Consider the following 23,986-nt stretch of genomic DNA (forward strand, 5'->3'; position numbering starts at 1 on the left):
TAGGTATTTAGCCAATCGCCGCGCGACGGGCTGCAGCCTGGCCGCGTCGTTAGCGTCCAAGATACCGGCAAGGCTCCCGTGATCGAACAGCTGAAATACTGCTTTGGGAGAAGTGGGAGGGTGTGAGGGAGGCTGTGCTTTCCCGGTTGCCCATGGGTTTAGGTGAAATATCTCTCCGTCTTTGGCGGTCCCAAAGCACTCGACTCCTGCTTGGTTTGGGCCCCCACGATCCTTCATCATGGACCAAGACCAACTTTCCGTAACCACCGACGCCGAGCCGGGCGGCATACCGGCACCAGCTACCGGTAGCGGGGTCAGATGGCGCCGGGGACTCGACCCTCAAGATGTCGACCGTCTGAATCAAGCAAGGGGGGACCACGCGGCCATCGTTGAGGAGATTCCGGTGGACAAAGCTGGCCTCGGGGCATTCTCGGTTGCGTGCCTCTTGTTCAATCGTTTAATAGGCTCCGGGATCTTCAACAGCAGCTCAGTGATCTTTTACAACACACAGAGCATTGGTGCGTCGCTCTTGATCTGGCTCTACGGCGTGGTCATGGCCATGTCAGGGGTGCTCTTGTACATCGAGCTTGGCTTGACCGTTCCGAGATGGCAGCTGAGAGACGGCACCAAGATCTCGACACCACGAAGCGGCGCGGAACTTGTCTACGTAAATATCACAAAAGTTGGTCCTAGCGCAGAAACTGACCACTCACATAGTTCAACTACTTCCTCAAGGTTCCCAAATACCTAGCAACGTGTGTGTTCGGAGTCTCCTTCTTGGTGTTTGGTAACACGGCAACGAACTCGGTTGCTTTCGCCGTGGCAACACTCCAAGCAGCCGGGGTAACATCGACGGCAAACAAGATCGTGGGCATTGCTATTGCCGCCAACACCTTCTCGTGCCTTTTGCACAGCATGTCCCGTAAATGGGGCATTCGACTGAATAACCTTCTAGGGTCGCTTAAACTGCTGCTGTTGGTCGTGATGATCATCTTCGGTCTCGCATTTCTGGACAGAAACGTCTCAGACGCCAACTTCAGCAGTAGGACGGCTTTTTCCAGGACCCCCCAGACCCCGACTGGGGTGTATCGCTACGCTGAGGCTTTGATCTACGTCGTCTTCCCGTTTGGCGGTTTCCATCAAGCGAACTACGTGAGCAGGCTGCAGATCTTGCTATTTGAACCCGAAGGCTCCTGCTAACCTGAACGCACAGGTGCTTGCCGAAATCAAAAACCCTCGCAGGAACTTTGCGTGGACGTCGGGCTTTAGTGTTGGCTTGCTCTGCGTCTTATTTATGGTTGTCAACGTGCTTTATGTCAGTTCCCCGAGCCCCTTGTTGAGAGATTGCGGACTCACCGGATGACAGGCTGCCATTATTCCCAAGGAGGTGCTATTTCAACCCGGCCAAGACGTCGCCCTGGAATTCTTTATGCGCACCATCGGCCACGCCTCCTCCGACCCCAGACGCGTTCAGGCCGCCTGCGGTGCCCTCAGAGCGCTCTCGGCAATCGGCAACGTGATCGTCTTCACTTTTACGGCGGCCCGCGTCAAGCAAGAGGTAGCCAAGGAGGGCATTTTCCCTTTCTCGCTGTATTTTGCCTCAAGTTACGAGTTCTCTCTCCGGCACGGCTTTCGACGCCTGCCCGCCCACAAAGCCGGCCACCACTTATACACGCAAAAAGCCCCTGCCGCCGCTGTCGCCCTGCATTGGACCATCACAACCGTCCTCATACTCGCCGCTGTGCTGGGGACGGCAGCGGCGGAGACGGCGGCGAACGGCATCTTCAGCCATCTCCCGGGGTACTCCCTCTTGATGATGGCCTACGCGTACGGTCTCGATATTGTCTGGTTCACCGTCATCGGTGTGGCCATGCTGTGGCTGCGCCTTTGGCCTGGAAGCAATTGGCGGTACAAATCGCCCATCCCGCATGCGCTTGGGGTGGCCGCGGCGGTGGTGTTTACTGCGACTAGTGTGTTCCCGCTGGTTGCCATCTGGGTGCCGGATCCGTTGCAGCCGTTCATGGCGCGATCGAATCGGAAGGTGCCGTGGTATGCGAGCCAGACGATGACCCTAGCGATTTTGGGTGCGGCAGGGGTCTACTGGCTTGGATTCCGGTTCTATCTCTGGCACCGGCGGACGAGGCATGCCGAGGTGTTGAAGGTGACACGAATCCCGGTGTTCAAGGGAAGCCAGGGCGGACAGGGCGGCTTGGTGCTGTTGTATGAGATTATTCGGTTGCAGTGGAAGGACTGGGTTCCATCCAAATGAAACAGCCCGGGAGTGTGGAGAGTGGTGCTTGATGGGAGCCAGAGGAGCGGAGGGCCTCTTGGGTCTGAACTTTGTGAGACAGGGTCAGCTATGAGTTGAATGGGAGAATTGCCGCCGTAGGTGGTAACCCACTGGGACCTTTTCCGGCTTGGAGTCACGCTGATGCGTCATGATAATATAAAGCCCTCGCTTTTATTCGGGATACGCAGTAAAGCTAATAGCTCCAGATGTGTCTGAACACGGTGTTTTTGCCTATTGGTGGGTGGGTTATGGAACATCAATAGTTTAAGTAACAACTTTGGTATAAGGACCTCTCGGACTTGCACCTCCGGGACTTACACCTCCCGATAAATAACGACGCAAACATCGTAATTTTGGAGGATGCCCTGAAGGCTGCCTGGAGTGTGGTGCTGGTGGGTGCCAAGGCAAATGGAACAAAACTTTTTGACACCCACTTGCCCCTTTTTGGTGAATAACAAACTTGATGGCCGAAGTTCTGGTCGAGGCCCGGAAGTTTGGGTGGTACAACTACCTAGGGAATGAAGCCTTAACGTAAATAAAATATACAAAAAGTTCGGCCGACCCAATTTGGATCGAACAGACAGGTTGTGGTCACTTCACCGCCCTCGGCGCGGTCTTGCTTCAACAAGGGGGGAATCGACAGCACACAACCTAACCATTGCACCACGAATGGTGCAATGGTGTCTGTTGAAAATAAACAAGCAAAAAGTAAACTTATATAGCCTGGCCAATGATCGCGCCCTCGTTCCCCCCCCCGCTTAACCCGTTACCCACCAAAGAAAATGGCGATGGAACACTGAGAAAAGGCTAAGTGACAAAAGAAGCTCTCAGAAATATGCCAGGCAGTAGAAGTACGACCGCAACAATGACCGCGTATCAAATCGTGATTTCATGGTGGCCCATCACCCTCTTGCTAAAAAAGCCGGACTCGAAAAGAAGTAAAAGAAATCTAGGAAAGAGAAAGAAAAAGACGAAAGAAAATCGGGCAAGATAACCCACCCAACCAAATTGAGAGTACACCTTGGGCTTCCGACTGGCTTCAGAGTATCCCAGGCATGGGAATGAATGCAAGGGTGGCTGGCAGCCTTGACTCGACCCAATAGAATCCAGTTTCAGATGCTGTTGGTAGGTATGGAGGGAGGTTGTAGGCCTCAAGCGGGGTTGCCCATTGCCTGCCCCGACGCAGCCACCAGCTCTTTCCAAGAATATATTCCAGGCCCTCCCAATCAAACTGGAAACGCGATATTCTTCAAATTTCACCCTCAGTAAACCACGATGGTCTATTAAACCACAGCAGTATCATTTCCCACTTTTGTTCGTCCGCGCATATACCAGATACCCAGCCATTGGAAGCAACTTGCGAACTCAACAGTCCCTCCACCTGATTCCGACGTCCCGATTCATGGCAGCAAGGATGGCGCTGCTATTCCTTCTCTACGGATTGGTATATCATGACTCGTCTCCTGGCCCTTTTCTTAGCTGGTTGCTAACCTGACCAATTCTAGATAATCCTCGCCCTCGTGGGCATCGCAATGTAAGCATCCCATCCTCCCATTTCCCACCCCGAGACTAACACAGTCCCAGCTACGAACACATCACCATCTCGACCCTCTCCCTCCCCGTCTCGCCCGCGCTCACAATCCTCACGATCCTCCTCCCGCTCCTCTCCCCCCTCACCACCCTCCTCGCACCCAACCTCTTCAAACCGCCTCGCAACAAAAACAACAACAACAACAACAACACCCGCAACCGCCACACCCTCACCATCCCCCACAACCCCCCCACCAAAACCACCCTCACCCCCCCAACCCTCACCACGCTCACCACCCTCGCCCACCTCCTCCAACTCCTCCTCACCACCACCCTCACCACTCTCCACACCACCCACCTCACCTCCCCCACCACCACATCTTGCCTCCTCTCCCAGCGCTGGCGCACCCTCTTCCAGGCCCACGACGCGCGCGCCGTGCGCGCCATCCAGGACGCCCTCGCCTGCTGCGGCTTCCGCTCCGCGCGCGACATGGCCTGGCCCTTCCCGCCGGCCGGCCGCGACGCGTGCCAGACGCAGTTTGGCAGGACGGAGGCCTGTTTGCCGGCGTGGGAGGGGGTGTGGAGGGGGGCGGTGGGGGCGGAGTTGGGGGTGTGCCTGTGTGTGGGGGTGGTGCAGGTGGTGGGGGTTTATTTGGCGAGGAGGGGGGGGTTTTCGTTTTCTTTTGGGGTGGGGGGGGAGAGGGGTGGGGCGGCTGGGGGGTGGATGGCGGGGTTGGAGAGGTTGATTGGGGGGAGTGGTGGTGGTGGTGGTGGTGATAGGGAGGGGGGTGTTGAGGCGGGGAGCAGGAGGCCGTTGTTGGCTGGGCCGGAGCGGGATGGAGAGGGGAATGGTGGCGGGAGGGTGGTGGAGACGGGATATCAGGATGATGTGGACGAGGAGGAGGTAGGGGAAAGAGAGAGGGATGAGGAGGAGGAAGCTGGGCCGCGGAGAGAAGGGACTGGGTACGGTGCGGCTCGTGAAGGCCCGAGGGTTGAACCTGCGCATCATGACCCTTGGGCTGGTGTTCAGCGGGGCTGAAAGATAGGGGCGACAAGTGGAGGATGCGACGAAGAACGCTGCCGGGAGGGCCTAGGGGAGGCGGAGAGGGTAATCAGGGGATTGAGTCGCTATTGGGGGTAGGGGATTTGGGAGGGTCATGTAAAGTATGGGGCTAGAGAGTGTGTTATCGTTGAGTTTTGCGGGAGATCGGCTGGTTTCATTACTCGAGTTGAGCTCATCTTCGTTGGAGGCGAACGAACCACAATCATGATACGATCTGGGTTTCGGATGCATAGCAAAAGGTTCAGAGACAGTCTGGGTATCCTAATTCCATTGAACTTTTAACCACTCTAACCACTCATCTCGGTCTCTGTCACGCCATTCCCAGACGGCTTGCCGGAATTGACCGTCTGCTGCAGCGGCGGCAGCAGGCTCTTGGCGGTATGTCTCGCCTGCTGCGCGAGCACCGCATCCATCAGCACGAGCGCCGCCATGGCCTCCACGATGGGAATGGCCCGCGGTACCACGCAGGGATCGTGACGTCCCTTGGCCGCCAGAATACCCTCGGACGCACCATCGTACGTCGCAGTCCTTTGCTCTTGGCCAATGGTGGCAGGGGGCTTGAAGGCGATCCGGAAGTAGATGGGTGCGCCGTTCGAGATGCCGCCCTGGATGCCGCCCGAGTAGTTGGTCTTGGTTGTAAGCTTCGGCCGCGCGACGCCTGACTTAATGGCTCCGCTCTCGGCCACGCTCGACGGAACCTCAACATCCGCGGTCGAGATAAAGGGGTCATTGTGGGTTGATCCCGGCACCTCGCAACCGCCAAAACCAGACCCGATCTCGAAGCCCTTGGTCGCTGGGATGCTGAGCATGGCATGCGCCAGCTTGGCCTCGAGCTTGTCGAAGCAGGGCTCGCCCAGCCCGCTCGGCGCATTGCGGATGACGCAGGTGACAGTGCCGCCGATGCTGTCCTCGCGGTCCCTGAAGTCAGCGATGGTCGCCTCCATCTTCTTGGTGATGGTCTCATCCGGGCAGCGGACGGGGAGGAAGCTGTCGACACCCTTGCGGTCGATGGTCTGCAAGAGGGACAGGAATTCCGGGTTCGTGCTCGGGCCGGGGTGTTCGGGTGTGGGCGGGAACAGGTGGACATTGCCGACGGAGCTGGTGAAGGCGACAATCTCGATGCCGTAGGCTAGCCTCAGGTATTTCTCGGCAATGGTGCCGGCGGCGACACGGCCGATGGTCTCGCGCGCGCTACTCCTTCCACCACCGCTGCTCGCCTTGACGCCATATTTCTCGAGGTAGGTCCAGTCGGCGTGGCTGGGTCGCGGGTAGATGTCCATGGTCTTGTTGCCATAGTCTGGGAGAGTGTCAGCGGTGGATCCCCCCTACCGGCGAGATCTCCTACCCTTCGGCCGCTGGTCCTCGTTCATCACCATCATGCCAATGGGTGTCCCGAGGGTGACACCAAACTCGGTCCCGCTCTGGATCAGCACCCGGTCCTTCTCGTTGCGCGGGGTCGTAATGGCGCTTTGTCCCGGTCGGCGGCGCGTCATCTGGGGCTGGATGTCGTCCTCGGTGAGCTCCATGCCCGGTGGGCACCCATCGACAATGCAGCCGACGGAGCGGCAGTGCGACTCGCCATAGCTGCGGTAGTTTGTCAATATTTGAAGCCCATGCTCGTAGGAGAAGGGGGATGGGGTGATTTGGGACGTACGTGGTGACACGGAAGTATTCGCCAAAAGTCGACATGGTGGAGATTAAGATGACAACCAGCAAAAAGAAGCAACGGGGTAGCTGGGAAGGGGGCTGGTCGTCTTTTCAATAGAGTTGAGCTGGTGACTCAGCGGGGAGCGGCTGGGTATGATGTCGAATTTGGTGACAGGAAAAGCTCATACCCGGAGCCTGCCCCTCCACCGCCGCCATCGGACCCCGCTGACAGGGGACGACGTGGGATGGTGGGTCGGAGCGTTTTGGGGCTTGGCAACATGGATTGAGCTGAGAGGGTGGGTCCTCCAGGGTTAAGCTCCCGCTGTCCCATTGCACTGAGTCGCAGCTGATCTGCATTCGATTGGCCCTGTGCCTCTCAGCTGCAAGCTCTGACCGAACAGACATCGAAAGACGAGCAGTTCCCAAAAGTTCAACAAGAGGGCTGGTCCGTGACGGCCTAAGATTAGGTTTCACCAATGGCTCTCCCACCCCGACTGAGAGCCATCCCCCGGCACTTTTCCATCTCACCTCTCCAACGTCACATTACACATCCATCTCAATCCCCATCATCTCTTTCATCAATACCACCCACACAACAGTCCCAAACAAGACGCTTCACCCAGAACCTCACCCACACCCTCCAAATCTACCGCTCCGCCTCCACAGACCCCTACCTCAACCTCTCCATCGAGCACCACCTCCTCCAGCGCTCCCACCCGGACTCAACCATCCTCTTCCTTTACACCAACCGCCCCAGCATCATCATCGGCCGCAACCAAAACCCCTGGCTCGAAGTCAACCTCCACGCCCTCCGCGAGGGCCTACCCCCCCAAACCTCACCACCACCACCCCCGCACACCACCCCCACCACCAACGATGCCCACCCCAGCCCTCGGACCACCACCGCCACAGTCCCCGTCCCCATCGCCCTCGTCCGCCGCCGCTCCGGCGGCGGCACCGTCTTCCACGACGCCGGCAACACCAACTACTCGGTGATCTGCCCGCCGGCGGCGTTCGACCGCGACCGGCACGCCGAGATGGTGGTGCGGGCGCTGCGCGGGCTGGGGGTGGGCGGGGCGCGGGTGAATGAGCGGCATGATATTGTGGTGGATGTTGGTGATGGTGGTGGTGGGGAGGGGGCTGGGGGGACGTTCAAGGTGTCGGGGTCGGCGTATAAGCTGACGCGCACGCGCTCGCTGCATCATGGGACGTGTTTGCTGGGGTCGGAGAATCTGGGGCGGGTGTCGCGGTTGTTGAGGTCGCCTGCGGAGGGGTTTGTGAAGGCGCGTGGGGTGGAGAGTGTCAGGAGTCCGATTCGGAATGTGGGGGTTGGCGGGGAGGAGTTTGTGGATGCGGTGATGGGGGAGTTTCGGAAGATGTATGGGGATGCGGCGGGGCAGGGGGTGGTGGTGGGCGAGGATGAGGCGTTGGCGAATGAGGAGGTTGTGAAGGGGGTGCGGGAGCTGGTGTCGCCGGACTGGATCTTTGGGCAGACGCCGCAATTTACCTTCTCGACGCATCCGACCGAGGAAGATCCCAGGGAGCGGCCGGAGGTGGTGCATACGTTGCCCTATGGAGTGAGTGCGCGCCCCCCTTTAACCCGTCTAATAATGCTGACAGCCCCAGTTCGAAACACACTTCAGCATTCGCCATGGTGAGATCCAGTCTGCGACCATGGCCGGTCTCGAGTATCATGACTTCGTTGATGAAGCCAGCCAGGACGAAATCCTGAGCAAGGGCCTAGTCAAACAGCGCCTACACTACATCACGGACTGGCGAAGGACGCTCAAGCAAGCCAGCCCGATCCCGGTCGACGTTGACGACGCGGGCGAATTCCTCAACCACATGTTTGGCATCCAGCCCCCCGCGGAAAAGGGAGGCGGAGCCGTTGCCCAAGCAGTTGTACAAACGATATCCGACACCGTCGTCGGCATGTTCCTTGACGGAGACATTATGGATCTATAATACCCATCTCCAACCCAACTAGACAGATAGATGCATAGACACCTAGATACCTTGTAATCACCCACCTACTCCGCGCTCGGCGCGCTCATGACCCCCCTGCCAAACCATTCCGACACCGTCTTGAACCGGTCCTCGCTCCTATCCAAGCCATCCCTAAACAGCTCATGCCGCTCCGCATTCTCCTCCTGGCTCTGCCTGAGCACGCGGATCGTGGCATTTTCCCGCGCACAGACGGGGCACTCCTCACCCTCGACGTTGGCGCCGCCGCCGCCGCGTAGGCACCGCTGGTGGAATGAGTGCTTGCACATGAAGTGCACGGCGGGCAGCTCCAGCGAGCCCGCGCACTGCGCGCACCGCGTGGGCTGGAAGACGACCGGCTTGGAGGAGAGCTCGGCGAGGTCGGCGCGGCGCTTTTCCGTCTCGTCCCGGAACTGCGAGGCCAGCCGCTTGTTCTCGACGATCTCCTGGCGCTCGCGCTCGATGCGCTTGGAGAGGTACGGCTTGAGCATGCCCATGCTGGCGACGCTGTTTTTGGACAGCGTCTGCACCACCTGCAGTGGCGCCATTAGCCCGTCCTTGTCGATGCGCTCTAGAATGGCCGCGAGCTCGTCGGGGCCGGCCTCGTCGAGGATGCGCGAGTCTGAGGTGAGGTAGGAGAGCGCGGCTGGGTAGAGCTGGGGTTCCTCAGGGCCGTATTTGCGGAGCGCTTTGATGGCGCCGCGGGTGTCCTTCGCTGAGGTGTAGGAGCGGAAGATGTCAAAATGAAGGCCGGATTGTTCTTTGACGAGGGTGGTACCGTCGCGGAAGTCGGAAAGGTGGGAGAGGAGTAGGACGTTGGAGTTTTCGATGGGCGGTTTGGTGGTGTTCTCGGGGCCCTGAGGTTTGTTGTTGATCAGGGTCTTGGCACGTTGTTCCCACTCTTCACGATGCTGGTCATCACCCTTCTTCTCGTTGGACTTATGGAGGTACATTTCGAACAAAGTGGTGGAGAGGTCCGTCCGGTCGGCTTCTAGGGTGCTGTCTTCGTTGAGGCATGCCTCCAGAAACACAATAAACTCGTCGGGGTGGTCAATGAACGACGAGAAGGCGGTCCGTGGCCGCGGCGGGGTGTACGCTGGTGCTACCGCCTCCGGCCTCACCGGGAGGTCACCGACGGTTGGCCTGGTATTGCCGTGCGCCGCCACCGTGTTCGCATTCATGTATGGCAGCGGTAACAAGTTGCTGAGGTTCTGCACAGCATTTGCAGCTCCAACAACGAAACCACCGTTGGTAACGGGCTGCGCATCTGGGACCGGGGGGTCTATCCTCGGCGTGAACCGCCCCGTGTAGTAGTCGATAAATAATTGAGTGGCATCCTTGGGGCAGTTTTCGATGAGAACTCGAGCATACTTTTTCAAGCAGGAGTAGGCCTGGGCTTGTCAGCATCTGCATTCAGAACGGGCATAGACCCGACTCACTGTCTCTGGGTCCAGGTGCCAGACATAATCCAAAGCTTCGTCGTACGCTTTGGAGTCCTCGATCAGGATGTCCACGACCAAATCGTGCTCCCCATGCTTCTTAGCGAGGTAGGCTGCTTGCTCGTAATAACCACCCTGCCGGCACATGGAGATGGCCGTGTCCAAGTCGAACTTGAGGTCTCCCGGGGACTTGATGAACTTTTCTAGCTTGTCGATGTCCTTGAGTTTTGCATAGCAGTTTAGAAGAAGGGTGGTATGGTCTGACGTGGCTTTGTGGTGATCATGGAGTTGCTCCAGGTACTCGATGAGGTTGTGTATCCTCTGTGTATCAAGAAACTTCCTGATCACCTGTGAGGGCTCGGTGCTGTCAATGGCCTTGATGTACTGGGTCATGGCTCCATCGTAGTCGCCTTTTTGGTAGAGGTAATCGCCGTATTTGCGATAGATGACGTTCTGTTGCTGCCCATCCATTCCGCACTTCTGCGCAAGTTCGACGGCCAGCGTGTAGAGGTTGCGCTGGTACATCATCTCTAGCCGTTGCTGAAGGGACTTTTCGTGGTAGCGGAATACCTGGTGCCGGTCAGTAACGTTTCCGATATCTTAAGATTAAACATACCTTGCCATCCTGCGTCAGCATGTAGAGGTCACCCCACAGCTGGAAGATGTGCTTAACATCGGAGAGCACGGTCTCATTGTGAGCAATGATCCTGAGATCGGGGTGGATCAGCGTGAAAGTGTAGATGTTGTCCGCCGTAGGACCCCAAAACCGCCGCCGTATCGTGTCCGCCTCTCCGGCCGGCGTCGGCGGAGACACCAAGGCGACGTAATCTTGGTAAACCGAGATCAGCTTTTTCGGAGCTTCGTACGCCGTTGGCGGCCCCCTGCCGTCGAGTGTGTAATAGTAAACCGCATCATCCCTCCCAACAACGATATTCCCCGTCTTCTTATCCACGGCCATGCAGCCCACGCCACACCCTGTATCCTCGACCGTTTTTGGCGGTTGTCCATGCCCCTTTCCAGAGAGGACCAACTTCAGGATCCGCGATGTTGTGGCAACGAAGAGCGTCGTTAACCCGGCCTCGACATGTAATTCCACCCCCGTTATCGGTTCCTCCGACTCGTAGATGATGCGCTGTTTCGTACCGAGGTCATGAATCAGGTCGCCGCGGATGACGGTGACAGCGCCGTTCGCGAACCCAACCGCCACCTGTGTCAAGTCTTCTGTCGCCGCGAAAGCTGATATCTGCAATTGCGCGTCAGCCAAAACCACCACCGCACTCCATCACCAAAACCTACCGGAAACGGCTTCTTGCCATTATTAACCACCACCGTGCTCAAACACGTCGGAATCCCCGTCTTCTTCACCGGCTTATCCAGCGCCCAGACCTTCAACACAGGCTGACTCTCCCCACCCCCTTCCTACAACACCACAATGTCAGCCACAACCCAATCCCCCCAACCCACTCTAAAATCAATCCACAGCAAAACCTACCGCAACAGTAACCAACAAACTCGTCCCCTCCACCTGGCGCATATGCGTGATACTCGGCGCCCCCAACCCACCCCCACCCGCATTCCCCCCCAGGGCAGCAGCAGCAGTGGTGGCGGCGGTCGCGGGGGCGTCATACGCGCGAAAGCTGCGCACGACGGTCCAGCTGGGGCCGACGATGCGCACGACGCCATCGTAGCTGCCGAGGATCAGGCTGTCGGAGCCCGAGCACACGGCCGCGATCTCGTTGCCCTCGAAGAAGGAGCGGGTGCTGCGGCCGGCGTCGGGGTTGTTGTTGTTGTGGTCGGTGGTGGTTGCGGTGGTGGTGGTGGCGGTGTTGGCGGTGTCGTCGGGGAGCTTGATTTGGGTTGCGTCGAAGAAGTCGAAGGACCTCCACTGGTAGAGGGGTGGGGGGTGGTTAGCTGGGTTGGTGGAAGGTGGGTAGTGGGTGGGGTGGTGAGAGGGGGAGAGAGGAGACGAACTGTTAGCGCCATGGTCGCATCTTTGTCGCCGGACCTACGGCGTGTGGTGGGATGTTGACTGGCGGTGTCGCGATGTCAAGTGCTCGTGCTTGGTGTCCCTGTCTGCGCCGAAGTCGAGTGACGACGATGGTGGAACGTGAACCTTGCTGGTTGGACGAGGTTGGAGCTCTGGTGGGCTGGGTGGCCTGTGCGTCTCGCGAGCCTTTCAAACATGACCCTAACCCTGGAGCGTTCAATACCTTACCCCTGAGCCCCTTGAATCTCAAAACAGTTTCTCGATATTGCAATGCCACAAGCGGGCGGCCATAGAATCCTTAATGCTTGTAGTTGTCTTAGCGTATCACATAAACCTCTCAACAATACTCAACTTAATAATTATTAACCCTACTTTCCCGAGCTACGCTTCAGCCTCTTCAACGCACGCCATAAGTCCCCGTTCCCTTCCGACTCCATATTTCCTGACCCAAGTGCACTGTTTTGGCCAAGGTGCACGAGGGGAACCATTGAAGGTCGGCCGTGAGCGCACTGGAACGGAAACGCACAAGCTGCCAGTTGTTCTATGAGCTCTGAGCATTGTTCTATCGTAAGCGGATCGTTGAACATGATCGCACCTAGGGACCGTTAGTGTACGTTGTTCGCTTGACTTGACGCAGAGACTTACTTCTGCAGGCTCTGGAGTTGATCAATTCCATGATGCCGCTAGGGCAATCATGGAACCTTGTCACCCAATCGTCATCGCGGCCGGTGTGTATTGGTTTCCTCGTCCCACTGCTGCCTGTCTCATGGAGCTTCCATACCTCTTTGCGGAGCAAATCAATCAGCAGCCGGGGTTCCAACCGGCATCTTTCCACGATACTCGGCGGCAAGCTTTGAACCTCGACTGTGACGTGGGGCGGTTGTTCGTGTGAGGTTTCGTAAACAACGCCCCAATGTGCGAAATGCTTCTTAAACCGAACCAGAAGGTCCGCATCCTGCTTAGCAAGGTCAAAGCGGAGTGGCTTGTCCAAATTTTGGGTTTGAGCCACTAACTGGCCTGCGGGCGCTGGGCTAGAAACGAAGTAAGCCTTTAGCAGGTTCTCGACTTTGCATCTCTCATCCGCGGCGTGTTGGTCGATGAGGATAAGCAGGGGGTCTGATTCCAAGGCGCCGCCTGGCGAACCCGGCTGAATGTCCGCTCCCACTTTGGCCAGAATGAACTTGCAATCCACCTGGGCCACGACCTCGGCTGCTTGTAACGATGCTTTCGAGATCCGCCCCTCGAGCGTGACCAGCACGTTCCCGTTCGAATTCTCTGCGGCGGTGAGGCTTTCAAGTTCTTGATATTCAAAGTTACCACGGCCGTGATCACAGTGGAAGGAATTAAACCCTTGGAAAACTTGGGGGATTTGCGGCTCGGTCGTTTGAATGATAGTTTCCTGCCCCCCAATCTCGGCAGGCTTCCACTTGCGGAGTCGGAGAGTATTCCCCGGCTGTTGGGTGCTTCCTAGTCGGGGCTTGACTATTATCGACGTCCCAACTCGTGGTTTGACCGCAAACCCTGTGCGAGGGTCAATGAGTGACTTGATTTTGGTGGTGGGATCGATCCAAATAACGGTGTTCCTTGCACTTCCTATTCCCGTGTCAACCTGTGGTTCGCATAGTGGGTTCTCGGATGGATCGTTTCCAAGGGCGGTGGTAGGGTTGTCCGCATCATCGAATGGCCTCCGCATAAGACCGCCGGACTTGTCAAACAATGGATTATCCGCCCTCTGAACCACTCCCAATGTCTCTTGAACAGCGGTGGGAGAGACTGAGGTCTTCGGCCCCAACTTGTCTTGTGTATGAGGTTTCGTCTTGGACCAAGACATGAACGGTGATGATAGTTGTTTCTTGTCGAGACGGCTCTTTGAACGCGGTGCGATGTGTTTGCGTGGCGCGTGGCCCGAGTGGGATCGCCCAGTCCTCCGGTCTACTTGGCCATTATTGAGCCCGGCAGATAAGGCTGTGGGAGCCTTTGAGGTCAAGCCCGGTGAGTTGCGTTGTGGCTGTTTGAACCGCTCAATGGCAGCGGTAGGTTTCGGGCAAAAATGGTGTTTCTTTAGAAATTCGTACGCCATCACCTGAAGGAGGTCCACAATCAGAGCAACATTTTGGCGCTTTTCGTCGAGAAACCCATCGACACCGATCAAGCTTGCTTCTGCATCTAGCATAATCTGAAGGAAGAACATGGGCCACCGGTCGACGCCCTTTTTGGGTTTGAGCTCTTTGGCCGTAAACTTCTGGGTTTCAGAGGGATGTTCATCGTTACGGATGGCAGCCTCTTCGAGCATACCAAAGCTAGAGTTTTCAAAGACGCGGTTTATATCGTCGTAAAGCAAATTTGCGCCATGCTCGTTTAGTACGGGTTGAATACCGATGGCAATGAACTGCACACGCTTGGTAGCGGCTGGCTGGAGGGATACACATCCTCTGATGGAAATCCCAGATGCGGTGGCCCCGATCGGGACCCACGACTTGACGTCCTCGTCCTCTACTAGAGAAGCCTGTGTCAAAAGCGCTGTTGTCCGCGAGAGAATTCTCGGCGCAGTAGCTCGAGAGCTTCGACTCAAGCTCACCTCGCCTGGCGCTTGGAGAAAGACTGTCCGCTGAGCGCACGAGTCCTGGACGGATACAGTTGTTTCCCCCGGCCAGGCTAGGACAAGAGAGACGATCTTGGAGATGAGCTGGTCGAATTCCTTAGACGTTCCCGCTCGTTCCACCTCAATGGCTCTCTGCTTGACGCGAACTGGCATGGAGCCAAATAGGTCACGGACGCTAACGCGGGTCCCACTTGCGAAAGCCAACACCCTTTGCTCTAACGGGGCGGGGAGATTGCGTGAGATCACCCTGGAGTTATGGATGGTTAACGAGTTGTGGGTTCGGTAATCGCGGTGGTGCGATGCGATAGATAGCAAGGACAAGGCTGCCAGCGAGGCCAAGAATTCCCCACGCTTTCCATGACATTCAGGTCGAGGGGGATAGTTAGAGGTGTCTACGACAAGTGTCAACTACTGTCCCATCATAGTATGTGCCCGGCATCGCTAAGCGCACTCACAGTGGAGCCGACCCAACCCTCCATCTTCCTGAAAGTTGGACGGGGCAATGCCACAACCATCATCTTCCACAGTGCAGTTTCCACGGCTGTAGTCGATGGAGATGTTGACTTTGGAAGCCCCCGAGTCGAGCGAGTTCTGGAGCAAACCATACACCGCGCCATTCAACGATGTGATGACGGTCGAGGACTTGATCTGTGCAACCACATCCCCGGGAAGCGGTTGTATGAGCATGGTGTTGGCAACATCGGCATTTCGGCCGTATGCCGGATGTGCGTTAGCAAGTTGTTAGTGAGCCCCCTGAAATGGCGGAATGCATCATCGCCCAATGCAGCTCCTGAAGCAAGGTATGGCCACGAAGGAGGCCACGGAAATCAAGGTAACAAAACGAAAGCTCGGCGCATGAACAAAAAGGGCGGGTTGTATGAAGCCCGTGCAAATAAGTCGTCGGATTTGAAGCAAAAGGCGATCTGGATCACCGGCCACCCCAAAACCCGATGATTCCCGGCCTTTGGTTTGTTGATGTGTGGACCTGACGCAATGTCGAATGCTTGTCTCATTCTCAAAAAGTCAAGAATGGCTGGTCCAGCTTCTCGGTGAAAGGGCCAGCCGAGATCGACACCAGTGGAGCGGGGCAGTGGGTGGACCCGTATTTCTTAACACGTGAAGGTTGCCAGGGTTCACTGGTCCCAGCCAGGCGAACCAGCCAACCCCCGTCATCTCGGCGCAGCTTGGCTTGCCACGACTGGGCAAGACGTTCGAACTTGCATGGGCCGCATTTCAACCCACCGACGACCACCGCCTGAGACCAGTAATCACCAACATTCTTTGCGCGGCAATTGTTTTGCGCGTCGCCCTCAAAACCCCCCACAGGCGACCTCACCTCCATCTTCTAAACGAAGTCGCCGCGACTTATCGAGCGCATTGACGCACAGCTATCGGCGCTCGTCCCAAACCCGACGACGACAAGGCAGCAATCCCTCCTATCCTTGGTTACACCCTGTCCTCTGGACAATCGCGAACCCGACCTGACCTCCCCCTCTCGCACGAAACTCCCTTTACGCCAGACGCACGACACCACTTTTTCACCTGCCACGGCCCTCAACGAATATTCTGACACTCGGCCCTTGAGGGACGTCGTTTCCCACTGCAGTGGGCATCAATGGCCATGGCCGAAACTGCAGCCCAGCCGCATGGTACTTCTTCCACCCCGCCTCACCACCTTCCTCCCATAACACTTTTTGTTTTCTCTTGTTTTTGCATCCGGTCCTTTTTGAAAAGAACCTTTATTTTCAAACTCTCCCTATGTGTTTCTATCAGCCTTCCCGTCGTCGCTCACCAGCTTCGCCGTTCCAACGCCATGCGACTTCTCCCGACATGAGCAAGAATGCTAACAATGTGGTAGACCAACCGGGTCGGTTGGGCCGTCGACGGCCCTTTTCTGCTTTGATGAAGAAATTGGCGAACTTGAAAGCGACGTCTTCGAGCGACGGAGGCCGTCATTCCAACTCGAAACGACACGGTACCAAAAAGCCTCTGAACAACCCATACCCACAGTCGGGCCGCGTCGCCATCGCCAGTTCTCCACATCATAGCCACTACTCGATATCCTCAGGGCCAAGCCGGAGGTTGACAAGCGTATCATCTCTCGACCGAGCCGATTCCGTACAGCTGTCACATGACGGACAGCCGCCTCCAACAACGGGCGGCCGCTCGATGGCGCCGACGATATCGACTGAACAAGGGACATGCCGCTCAATAATCGCGCCTTCTCACGGAGATACGTCAGTGGCAGGCACAAGCAGGACAGCAAACGGCCGGAGAGGCGGTGACAGCACCTTCTCTTCCCCCGCACCGTCCGTTCGATCTCTCACGACGACACTTACGACAATACAAACAGTCGCCCCAGCCACCGGCAACAATAACCAAACAACCACGAACCAACACTCCCACAATTCCAATTCGCAAGTAATCCACTTCAACCAACCCTTCCCAACCAATTCTCCGGCATCCGCAATCCCAGCCCACCTAGCCAACGGCACCACTGGCGCCTCCAGCCCAGCCACCTATCACACCGCAACGGCCAACAATCTCCTCACTGACAATGCGTCCATCCTCACTCTCGCCTCCTCTTCCAAGCGCCGCCGCCGCCGCTCTTTCGACACGGACGCTTCGGTCCGCGCCTTGGCCCCCTCCTCCCTTTGGGGAGGCAGCCGGGAGTCGCTCCCGCTCAGCGTGCTCTCCGCCACGATGGACGGAACAGTCGGCGGCCCGACAACACCGGGCCTGCACCGCGGCGCGAGCTCTGGCATGGGCGGCATCGGGGCGAACGAGCGCACGAGCATCTACTCTGCTACGGGGATCCTGGGGACGACTGCGGCCAGCGAGCGGAATAGCTTCTACGCGAAGCAGGGCTATGGTGGTGGGGATGGGGCGAGCGTGCGGAGCGGGTTGTTCGGCCACGGGCGGGCGGATAGCGTGGCGGGGAGTATTGGTGGCGGACTGACCGTGCCGCCCTCGGGGACGAGTCCGTTGGCGAGCCCGAGGGAGGGGGTTGAGGAGGAGAAGGAGCTTGAGCAAGAGAAGGTGGAGGCGGGGAAGGAGAAGAACTAAGGAGGCGCGATTGTGGACTGTTTGTTTGGTATGGATTAATGAATGGGATACGGGTTTTGGGTCTGGATTCACGGTGGATCAGGGCAGGGTTTTGTGTCGGTCGGGCTTTTCTTATGGTGTTCTCGGTAAACCAGCTATGGCTGGGTGATGGCTCTCAATGGTCGGGTTGGCATGGTGTTCAATGGGTTCCACACGACGGCAGCGACTCCAGCTCGTGCTACCGTCGAGCTTCCCTAGGCGTACACAATCTGTTTTTCTTTTCCAGTCATTACCTACGTACCACACCGGGTGTTGCGCAGAGGAGGAACTCTCTGCGATACAACAAATATAACCTCTGCCCCCCAACCTGCATATTTCCCTGCAACCTGCCTGATCCAAACCCTCGCGGTGGTAATTCCTCAAGCACCAAATACACATGCGAAACAGAACCCCCCTAGACAAGAAAGCCCAAACCCAACCCCCCACACCACTCACCCACCCACAACGCACGCACTTACACAGCCCCTTTTCAAGAATAAGGCAACGGCGCCAACTCCAACCCCTGCACCGAAAACCGGAACGAATCGTTGCGCGAGTAGCTGCCCGCCGTGTCCAGGTCCAGCCGGCCCCGGATGCAGTCGGCAAAATCCACGTCGGCGTGGATCAGCCCGCCGTCGTCTTCCCACTGCGGACCGGCCAGCACGTCGCCGAAGGGGGACACGATGGAGGAGCCGCCGCGGGAGGTGAATATTGGGGTGGTGGTGGTGGTGGTGGTGGTGGAGGGGTGCGGGGGTTTGGTGGGGGGTGCTGCGGGGGTGGTGCTGGCGGTGGTGGTGGTTGTGGTTGGCTTGCTGCTGTCGTCGCTGGCGTGGAGGACGATCTCGTTGCCGTCGTCGTCGAGGATTGATTGGCGTCTGGCTCGCGGGTGGGAGGAGGTGGGTGGGGGTGGGGGACTGGGCAGCGCGATCTCGAAGCCTTCCTCGGTTACGCATGAGCTGCGGCGGTGGTGCGTCCCTGTGCGGGCCGGGGGTGATGGGTCCTGGATGGGACCGTCGGTGCCGTCGGTTTCTTGAGGTTTGGTGGAGATTGCGGCGTGGCCGTTTGGCGTTGGTGTGTTCCGGACGCACATGTTGGAGCTCAGGACGAAGCAGCGGCCTTCGATGGCTGCCGTCCGCAAGAGGGAGAGCCATGAATCCCGGCCGTCGGCTGTTGGGGCGAGGTAGAGGTTGATGTTTTGCGCGTACAGGGCCTGTCGCACCAGGGGCATGTAGTTTTCCCAACATATGGCGGCTGCGAGGTTGATGCGTACTCCTCGGATGACGGTGCTGACGGCACGGAGAGTGGCAGGCGAGCCCTGGGCCCAGACGAGTCTTTCGGTCCCGGTCTAAGAGTGTCAGTTGAGCAGGTCACGATGACAGGTACTCACAATATAGGGGGGCTTACTGGCATGACCTTCCGCCGCTTGCCGATTACACCTAACCTCGGACATACATAAACGACAGAGCAGTACATGCTTCCCCCCGTCTTCTCGATCAGGCCGGTGACGATGAATACGTTCGTCTCGCGAGCAATCCGCTCCAATTCCTCACGAGTGCCATCACCCCGTTTGTTAGGGGTATTGTTCGCATCCTCTCCGCCATCGAGCCCTGGTACTTCGTCACTTGGCAGTTCCCTGTTGACCCAGGCTGCTCCAGCACCTGCTCCATCGCCTACGGTATCGCCCAGATCAACAGCGCTTTGGAAGTAGCGCAAGTATTCATTGCGGCCCTCTTCAGATCGGGCTCCAATAACGCAGCCGAAGTGAGTTCCACGAGGATATCCTCCGATGTAAGCTTCTGGGAGAAGGAGGATGTCGATCTTCTTTGACGCCGCGCGCCGGGTGATGTGTTCAAGCTGGGTTAGGGTTTCAGCGGTAGTAGGCTGAGTTCCGGGGGAGGCCGTACCCAGTCGGATTGTGTCCACCGTCATGGTTACCTTAAGTCTGTATGCGATGTTGTCTAATCTGTGGTTAGAGAGTGTCCCAGTTACTTTGTACTCCGACAGTCTTGTTGCTTGTCTGCCCCGCATGTGCTCGGCTGAGGTCGCCCAGTGGACAAATAGAGACGAACTCCAAGTGTGGGCACCAACGAAACCTTTGACTCGAGGAACGAAAAGAAAACATTCGGAAGATCGAAGTCTACTTTTTACTTTACTCGGTTTCTTTTATTTGATTAGTTTTGTTCGGTTTCCTTTACCTCTATTTTTTTCTCGTTTTCTTTTTACTTTCTCTTTTTCTTTCTTACTTTCTTTCTCCATTTGGAGTTCGGCTTTTTTTGGCCAGAGGGACGGAGCTGATTAAGGAGGGGTTGACATGGGGTAAATCGAGAAATATGACGTAATGCCCTTTGCGCTTGACTTCGACCTCAACTCCCAGCCTACTGTGTAGGGCAAAGCTTCCCCCAAGTAGAAAGCACTGCATGCCACTTCCGCGCAAGATGCCGGGTTCTCCACCCGGCCGATGGGGGCGGTACTGTGCGACTGCGCTGCCTTGCCGGTCCCGAGGTGATGGGGTGGCAGCGGCTGAAGCCCAGGAAGCCCAGAAAACCAAAGGCGAAGGAGGCTTCGGGCGAAATTGAGCGGTTAAAGGAAGAGCTTCGCAAGAAGGACCAGAAGATGGACCAACTACAAGATAAACCAACTGCGCTATACTTTGGGGAGTAATATTTGGCTAAGAAGGACCGGGATCGGCAAATATCTTGGGACAGACAGAATATTTTGGGATGGACAGAATATCGCGGGACGGACAGAATATCGCGGGACGGACAGAATATCTCGGGACGGACAGCATACCTTGGGATGGACAGTGTACCTTGGGATGGGCAGTGTACCTTGGGATGGACATATGCGCCCAACAGTTGCGGGACAATGCCTGGAAGTGAGTCTCCACTCTCTTGGTGATACTTGTGACTTGGCGAGCTGACCCGGTTCCAGGCGCGAGCGTCGGCTAGCCCTCGAAGCGCTAAACCGCCAGGCGTCAGAAGATACATCTCCAGGCCAGAACGACCCGGCTGTCACTCCTCTTTAGTTCTCCGCCAGGTATGCCGGAGAGGAAATGCCCCCTCTCCTCTTTCTCCACAGGGCCTGGCGAAAGATTGCCGTTGCCCAGTCTCTCGGAATGTCCAACCAGCCCGTTGTCACCGACCAGCTCGTTCTACTCTCTGGCGATATGCCTATCAACCCTTCCGAGCCTCACAAATTCCCCGAGACGCCAGCGGTGTGGCGTCGAATGCAGGACAATTTCGCAATTGGCTGGACCGAAACCTTTCACTTCCTCCACCGTCCCTCTGCGAGGCTGTGGCAAGACACGGTGTACCGAAATTGGGTGGAGGAGGTGCCACTGGAGTCTCACATCGGCCAAGCGAAGGCTGCCGTCGCGCTGATGACCATGGCCCTCGGGACCATGTTCAACTACAGGCGCTGGCGACTTGCGAGAAAGGAGATCAGTCAAAATTGGCTCTGGACCGTCAACAACGGCGACAACTTGTTCCTCATCACGTTCGACTTGACTGGCAGCGAACCGGGCCCGCCTAAGCTCGAATCTGTGCAGGCTCGCCTTCTCCAAACGCTCTATCTCCTCTGTACCTGTCGGCTCAGCCAAGCCTGTTACGTCTTTGGCAACGCCATCCAGATGCTCACCTGCCTTGGTTTGCACCGACGACGAGGCAGAAATCGAGGTCTTGGTCCCGAGATTGTTGTACATCCGGAATACGCAAAGATCCAGTGCGAGAGACGAACCTTCTGGTCGGCTTATATCATCGACAAGCACATAGCCGCGATAACCGGCCAACCCCCACACCTCAGCATCGACATGACGGACCAGGCACTTCCAGACTGTGTGAACGACGAGGACATGGGACAGGCCGGCCCTCTTCGCCCACACAAAAATGACTGCTATATGGAAGCGTTGCTTGAACAGGCCAAGTACGCGCTTAGCATCCCGCACGTTTTGTAGTTTGCTGACCGATGTTAGGCTGGGCAAACTTGTCGAGAAAATAAAACGCCAGGTGTACACGCTTGATGACGTCCCGGAAGCCGAGAGGCTTGAATCTGCACTGCGCCTGGGGAAGGCCGTCGACGAGTTGCGAGCGCAGCTACCGCCCCTCATGGCAGCCGTCAAACCCTCACTCCTCCATTTCACTTGGCGTTGCCAGCAGAACTTGATGCAGTTGGCCCACTTCCACGCGCAGATGTTGGTCTACCGGCCATTTTTGACGACGGCATACCCCACAGACCGCGAGAAGCAGCAAACTACCGATTTTGCGATCCGAACTTGCATCGAGGCCGCCCGTGCCACGCTCACCATCGCCGTCAATCTTGCCCGCGAGCAGGCGGAGCGAGATAAAAGTCATTTCCACACCCTCCTCCACCCTCACCACCTGACCTATATCGCCGCTTCAATCCTGTTCCTCGTCCCGTACGTTCGGGACCGTCAGAGGGCGTCCGGTAGCAGAACCCACCCCAACTACAGACCTGAAACGGATGCCAAGTTGGCCGAGCTTGCCAACAAAGCCGTTAAAGCGCTTGTCCAGGGGACTAACCAATACTCACCTGCACGGAGATGGGCCGTCATTCTCGAGGAGCTCCAGGAAGAAGTGGCCCGGCAACTCTCCCAAGATAGGGCCCCGAGCAACGAGCAGACCAATGAGACCCGTGGCGGCGACCTCGACGCCCTCGACGAGCAGCTACTCGAGGATGCACTCCGTGCTCATTGGGAAGCCGACATTGCCCGCGAAGCTGCTGGCGACCAGCCCGTCAACAATGGCACACCCGCCAGCCCCGCTCCCGCCCTTGTTACGCGATTATGGGACAAATGGAAGACTACAGACTGGCTGGATTTCGATTCCGCGGTGGGTGACGTTGCATTTGCTTTGGATATAAAACTAACTCTACTTCTCAGGCCTTTGGCCCGATTTCCGCCTTTGAGAATGGCGACCTCCCTATCGCTCCCAAACCCTAAACTCCCTGCTTGCCGCCGGCATGCCCCAAAACACAACATACAACCCCTTGTAATGTATTTAATTACCATTCGTCAACTGGAGCCTTGGGGCTGCTGCGCCGTCCTATCCGCGAGAACATCCACCTTGCACCCAACCGTTTGAGTCCTGCTCACGATGTTGTCCACGCCGGGCCCTCCTAGCAACCGTTCCGCGAGCCCCCCGTCGCTGTTCAGGTATCTCTCAAGCGAGTATGACGTGCCTGTCGACGGTTGCCTATACCCGCGTTAGTCACCGGACATCTCGTCCCGGAAGCCGGCCGTCTTACTCTTCTCCCGAAAGCTGGAGCGTCTTATCGAGCCCTTGCGACATTGTGTGGGGTTGTCCAGGTGTGGTGGTAAAGACCGTACAAGTCCCGTGTGTTTTGCTCTTCACTTTCTTGGTCTGGCGATATTAAGCTGCTGGCGGTGTTCTGCATCGTGGAAACCCAGCTGGTAATAGGGTCTTTTATCCTCCGCCCATCGCCAGACAGGTCCCGCCCCAACGACCACATCGTCGAATTTCGCCATTGAGCATTCGGAAACCTAGGACGAGTGAGTTTCTGGTGTTCCCAATGCACGTCCAACCCATATGGTCCGGAGGCGAGGCTGTGGTTTCAGGAACCCGGTACAGGAGTAACAACGGTGCTTAACTTCTGGCCAAATCTTTAGACTTCGCGATTGAGCTGCTTGTCATTTGCATTTTCGGTCAATCACAAGGGGCTCATGGGAGTCACATATTGTGGCGCCGTGTCTGCCTTGGTTGGTATATGCAGGACCCGGTTGTTGTTTGTTAGATGGCATCGCCGAAGCCTCCGGTCTTTCTGGCCGAACCCGATTCCTACTGTTCCCCAGAACCGACGTCACGCCAATCATCCGATTACCGGGCATACGCTAAGCATGCGAGTCATCAGCGGACCAGCTTGAAACAACAACACGATGGCTCGGGACGTCCCCATCCTGGCTTTCTCTGCCGAATTGGCAGCACCTCGCCTCCTTTTCCCCGCTCTCAGCCTTATCTGCGGGACTAATGTACCGAGCTGCGAACGATGATCCCGCAATTGAGCACTTGCATCTCGCGCTAGCATCTCGCGCAATGCCACCGTGATTGCATACGGCCAAGGCAGTGACCCCCGTGCTTTCCCCTCTTGGGCTCTGTGCTGCGTGTCATCGGTACAGCCGGCCAATGCTTTCCCGAGCTGGTGTGCTCAACCGTCCCGACGCATGCGCCCCGGCGCGGGGATCGGCTATTGGAGAATGGCTGTGGTCACTCGGGGATCCTGAGGACGAGTGTGTCACCGAGGCCCCGAGACGTCCGCTGAGCTTGATCTCCGCATTTGCGCAAACAGGAATAGCTAGGTATATAGCCCTTTCATGAAACTAAGATCC

General features: G+C 57.3%; 9 protein-coding genes across 9 annotated transcripts; 5 read left to right on the top strand and 4 right to left on the bottom strand.

Moving 5' to 3' along the window:
- Positions 1 to 78: 78 nt before the first annotated feature.
- On the top strand, positions 79 to 2,647 carry F5144DRAFT_581219 (amino acid permease-domain-containing protein). The gene is made up of 4 exons (XM_066789423.1): positions 79 to 667; positions 718 to 1,152; positions 1,214 to 1,315; positions 1,367 to 2,647. Exons 1-4 carry the CDS (start codon positions 239 to 241, stop codon positions 2,267 to 2,269), a joined length of 1,869 nt encoding a protein of 622 aa, XP_066639431.1. The 5' UTR covers positions 79 to 238; the 3' UTR covers positions 2,270 to 2,647.
- A 766-nt stretch (positions 2,648 to 3,413) lies between these two features.
- Positions 3,414 to 5,142, top strand: F5144DRAFT_622843 (uncharacterized protein). Its single transcript, XM_066792120.1, has 4 exons — positions 3,414 to 3,734; positions 3,796 to 3,824; positions 3,875 to 4,508; positions 4,560 to 5,142. Exons 1-4 carry the CDS (start codon positions 3,693 to 3,695, stop codon positions 4,857 to 4,859), a joined length of 1,005 nt encoding a protein of 334 aa, XP_066639432.1. The 5' UTR covers positions 3,414 to 3,692; the 3' UTR covers positions 4,860 to 5,142.
- F5144DRAFT_581224 (chorismate synthase) lies at positions 5,143 to 6,720 on the bottom strand. The gene is made up of 3 exons (XM_066789424.1): positions 6,538 to 6,720; positions 6,229 to 6,467; positions 5,143 to 6,180 (listed from the first exon to the last, which is right to left on the bottom strand). The coding sequence occupies exons 1-3, from the start codon at positions 6,570 to 6,572 to the stop codon at positions 5,171 to 5,173; spliced, it is 1,284 nt and encodes a 427-aa protein (XP_066639433.1). The 5' UTR covers positions 6,573 to 6,720; the 3' UTR covers positions 5,143 to 5,170.
- A 3-nt stretch (positions 6,721 to 6,723) lies between these two features.
- F5144DRAFT_336571 (uncharacterized protein) lies at positions 6,724 to 8,528 on the top strand. The gene is made up of 2 exons (XM_066784182.1): positions 6,724 to 8,107; positions 8,157 to 8,528. The coding sequence occupies exons 1-2, from the start codon at positions 7,007 to 7,009 to the stop codon at positions 8,493 to 8,495; spliced, it is 1,440 nt and encodes a 479-aa protein (XP_066639434.1). The 5' UTR covers positions 6,724 to 7,006; the 3' UTR covers positions 8,496 to 8,528.
- Positions 8,375 to 12,091, bottom strand: F5144DRAFT_336551 (uncharacterized protein). The gene is made up of 6 exons (XM_066784181.1): positions 11,924 to 12,091; positions 11,445 to 11,837; positions 11,249 to 11,371; positions 10,569 to 11,195; positions 9,953 to 10,522; positions 8,375 to 9,904 (listed from the first exon to the last, which is right to left on the bottom strand). The coding sequence occupies exons 1-6, from the start codon at positions 11,933 to 11,935 to the stop codon at positions 8,561 to 8,563; spliced, it is 3,069 nt and encodes a 1,022-aa protein (XP_066639435.1). The 5' UTR covers positions 11,936 to 12,091; the 3' UTR covers positions 8,375 to 8,560.
- A 420-nt stretch (positions 12,092 to 12,511) lies between these two features.
- Positions 12,512 to 15,588, bottom strand: F5144DRAFT_581228 (uncharacterized protein). Its single transcript, XM_066789425.1, has 2 exons — positions 14,997 to 15,588; positions 12,512 to 14,933 (listed from the first exon to the last, which is right to left on the bottom strand). Exons 1-2 carry the CDS (start codon positions 15,226 to 15,228, stop codon positions 12,535 to 12,537), a joined length of 2,631 nt encoding a protein of 876 aa, XP_066639436.1. The 5' UTR covers positions 15,229 to 15,588; the 3' UTR covers positions 12,512 to 12,534.
- A 432-nt stretch (positions 15,589 to 16,020) lies between these two features.
- On the top strand, positions 16,021 to 17,842 carry F5144DRAFT_336754 (uncharacterized protein). Its single transcript, XM_066784185.1, has 3 exons — positions 16,021 to 16,190; positions 16,400 to 17,381; positions 17,442 to 17,842. Exons 1-3 carry the CDS (start codon positions 16,157 to 16,159, stop codon positions 17,605 to 17,607), a joined length of 1,182 nt encoding a protein of 393 aa, XP_066639437.1. The 5' UTR covers positions 16,021 to 16,156; the 3' UTR covers positions 17,608 to 17,842.
- Positions 17,843 to 18,115: 273 nt separating this feature from the next.
- On the bottom strand, positions 18,116 to 19,554 carry F5144DRAFT_495249 (carbon-nitrogen hydrolase; the record flags this gene model as incomplete). The annotated part of the gene is made up of 2 exons (XM_066786088.1): positions 18,116 to 18,970; positions 19,030 to 19,554. The coding sequence occupies 2 exons, from the start codon at positions 19,552 to 19,554 to the stop codon at positions 18,116 to 18,118; spliced, it is 1,380 nt and encodes a 459-aa protein (XP_066639438.1).
- Positions 19,555 to 20,454: 900 nt separating this feature from the next.
- Positions 20,455 to 23,059, top strand: F5144DRAFT_336701 (fungal-specific transcription factor domain-containing protein). Its single transcript, XM_066784183.1, has 3 exons — positions 20,455 to 20,500; positions 20,557 to 21,546; positions 21,596 to 23,059. The coding sequence occupies exons 2-3, from the start codon at positions 20,678 to 20,680 to the stop codon at positions 22,722 to 22,724; spliced, it is 1,998 nt and encodes a 665-aa protein (XP_066639439.1). The 5' UTR covers positions 20,455 to 20,500; positions 20,557 to 20,677; the 3' UTR covers positions 22,725 to 23,059.
- Positions 23,060 to 23,986: the final 927 nt, after the last annotated feature.

Source organism: Chaetomium tenue, assembly GCF_020726465.1.
Source record: "Chaetomium tenue strain MPI-SDFR-AT-0079 chromosome Unknown F5144scaffold_6, whole genome shotgun sequence".
In the NCBI taxonomy this organism is placed as follows: domain Eukaryota; kingdom Fungi; phylum Ascomycota; class Sordariomycetes; order Sordariales; family Chaetomiaceae; genus Chaetomium; species Chaetomium tenue.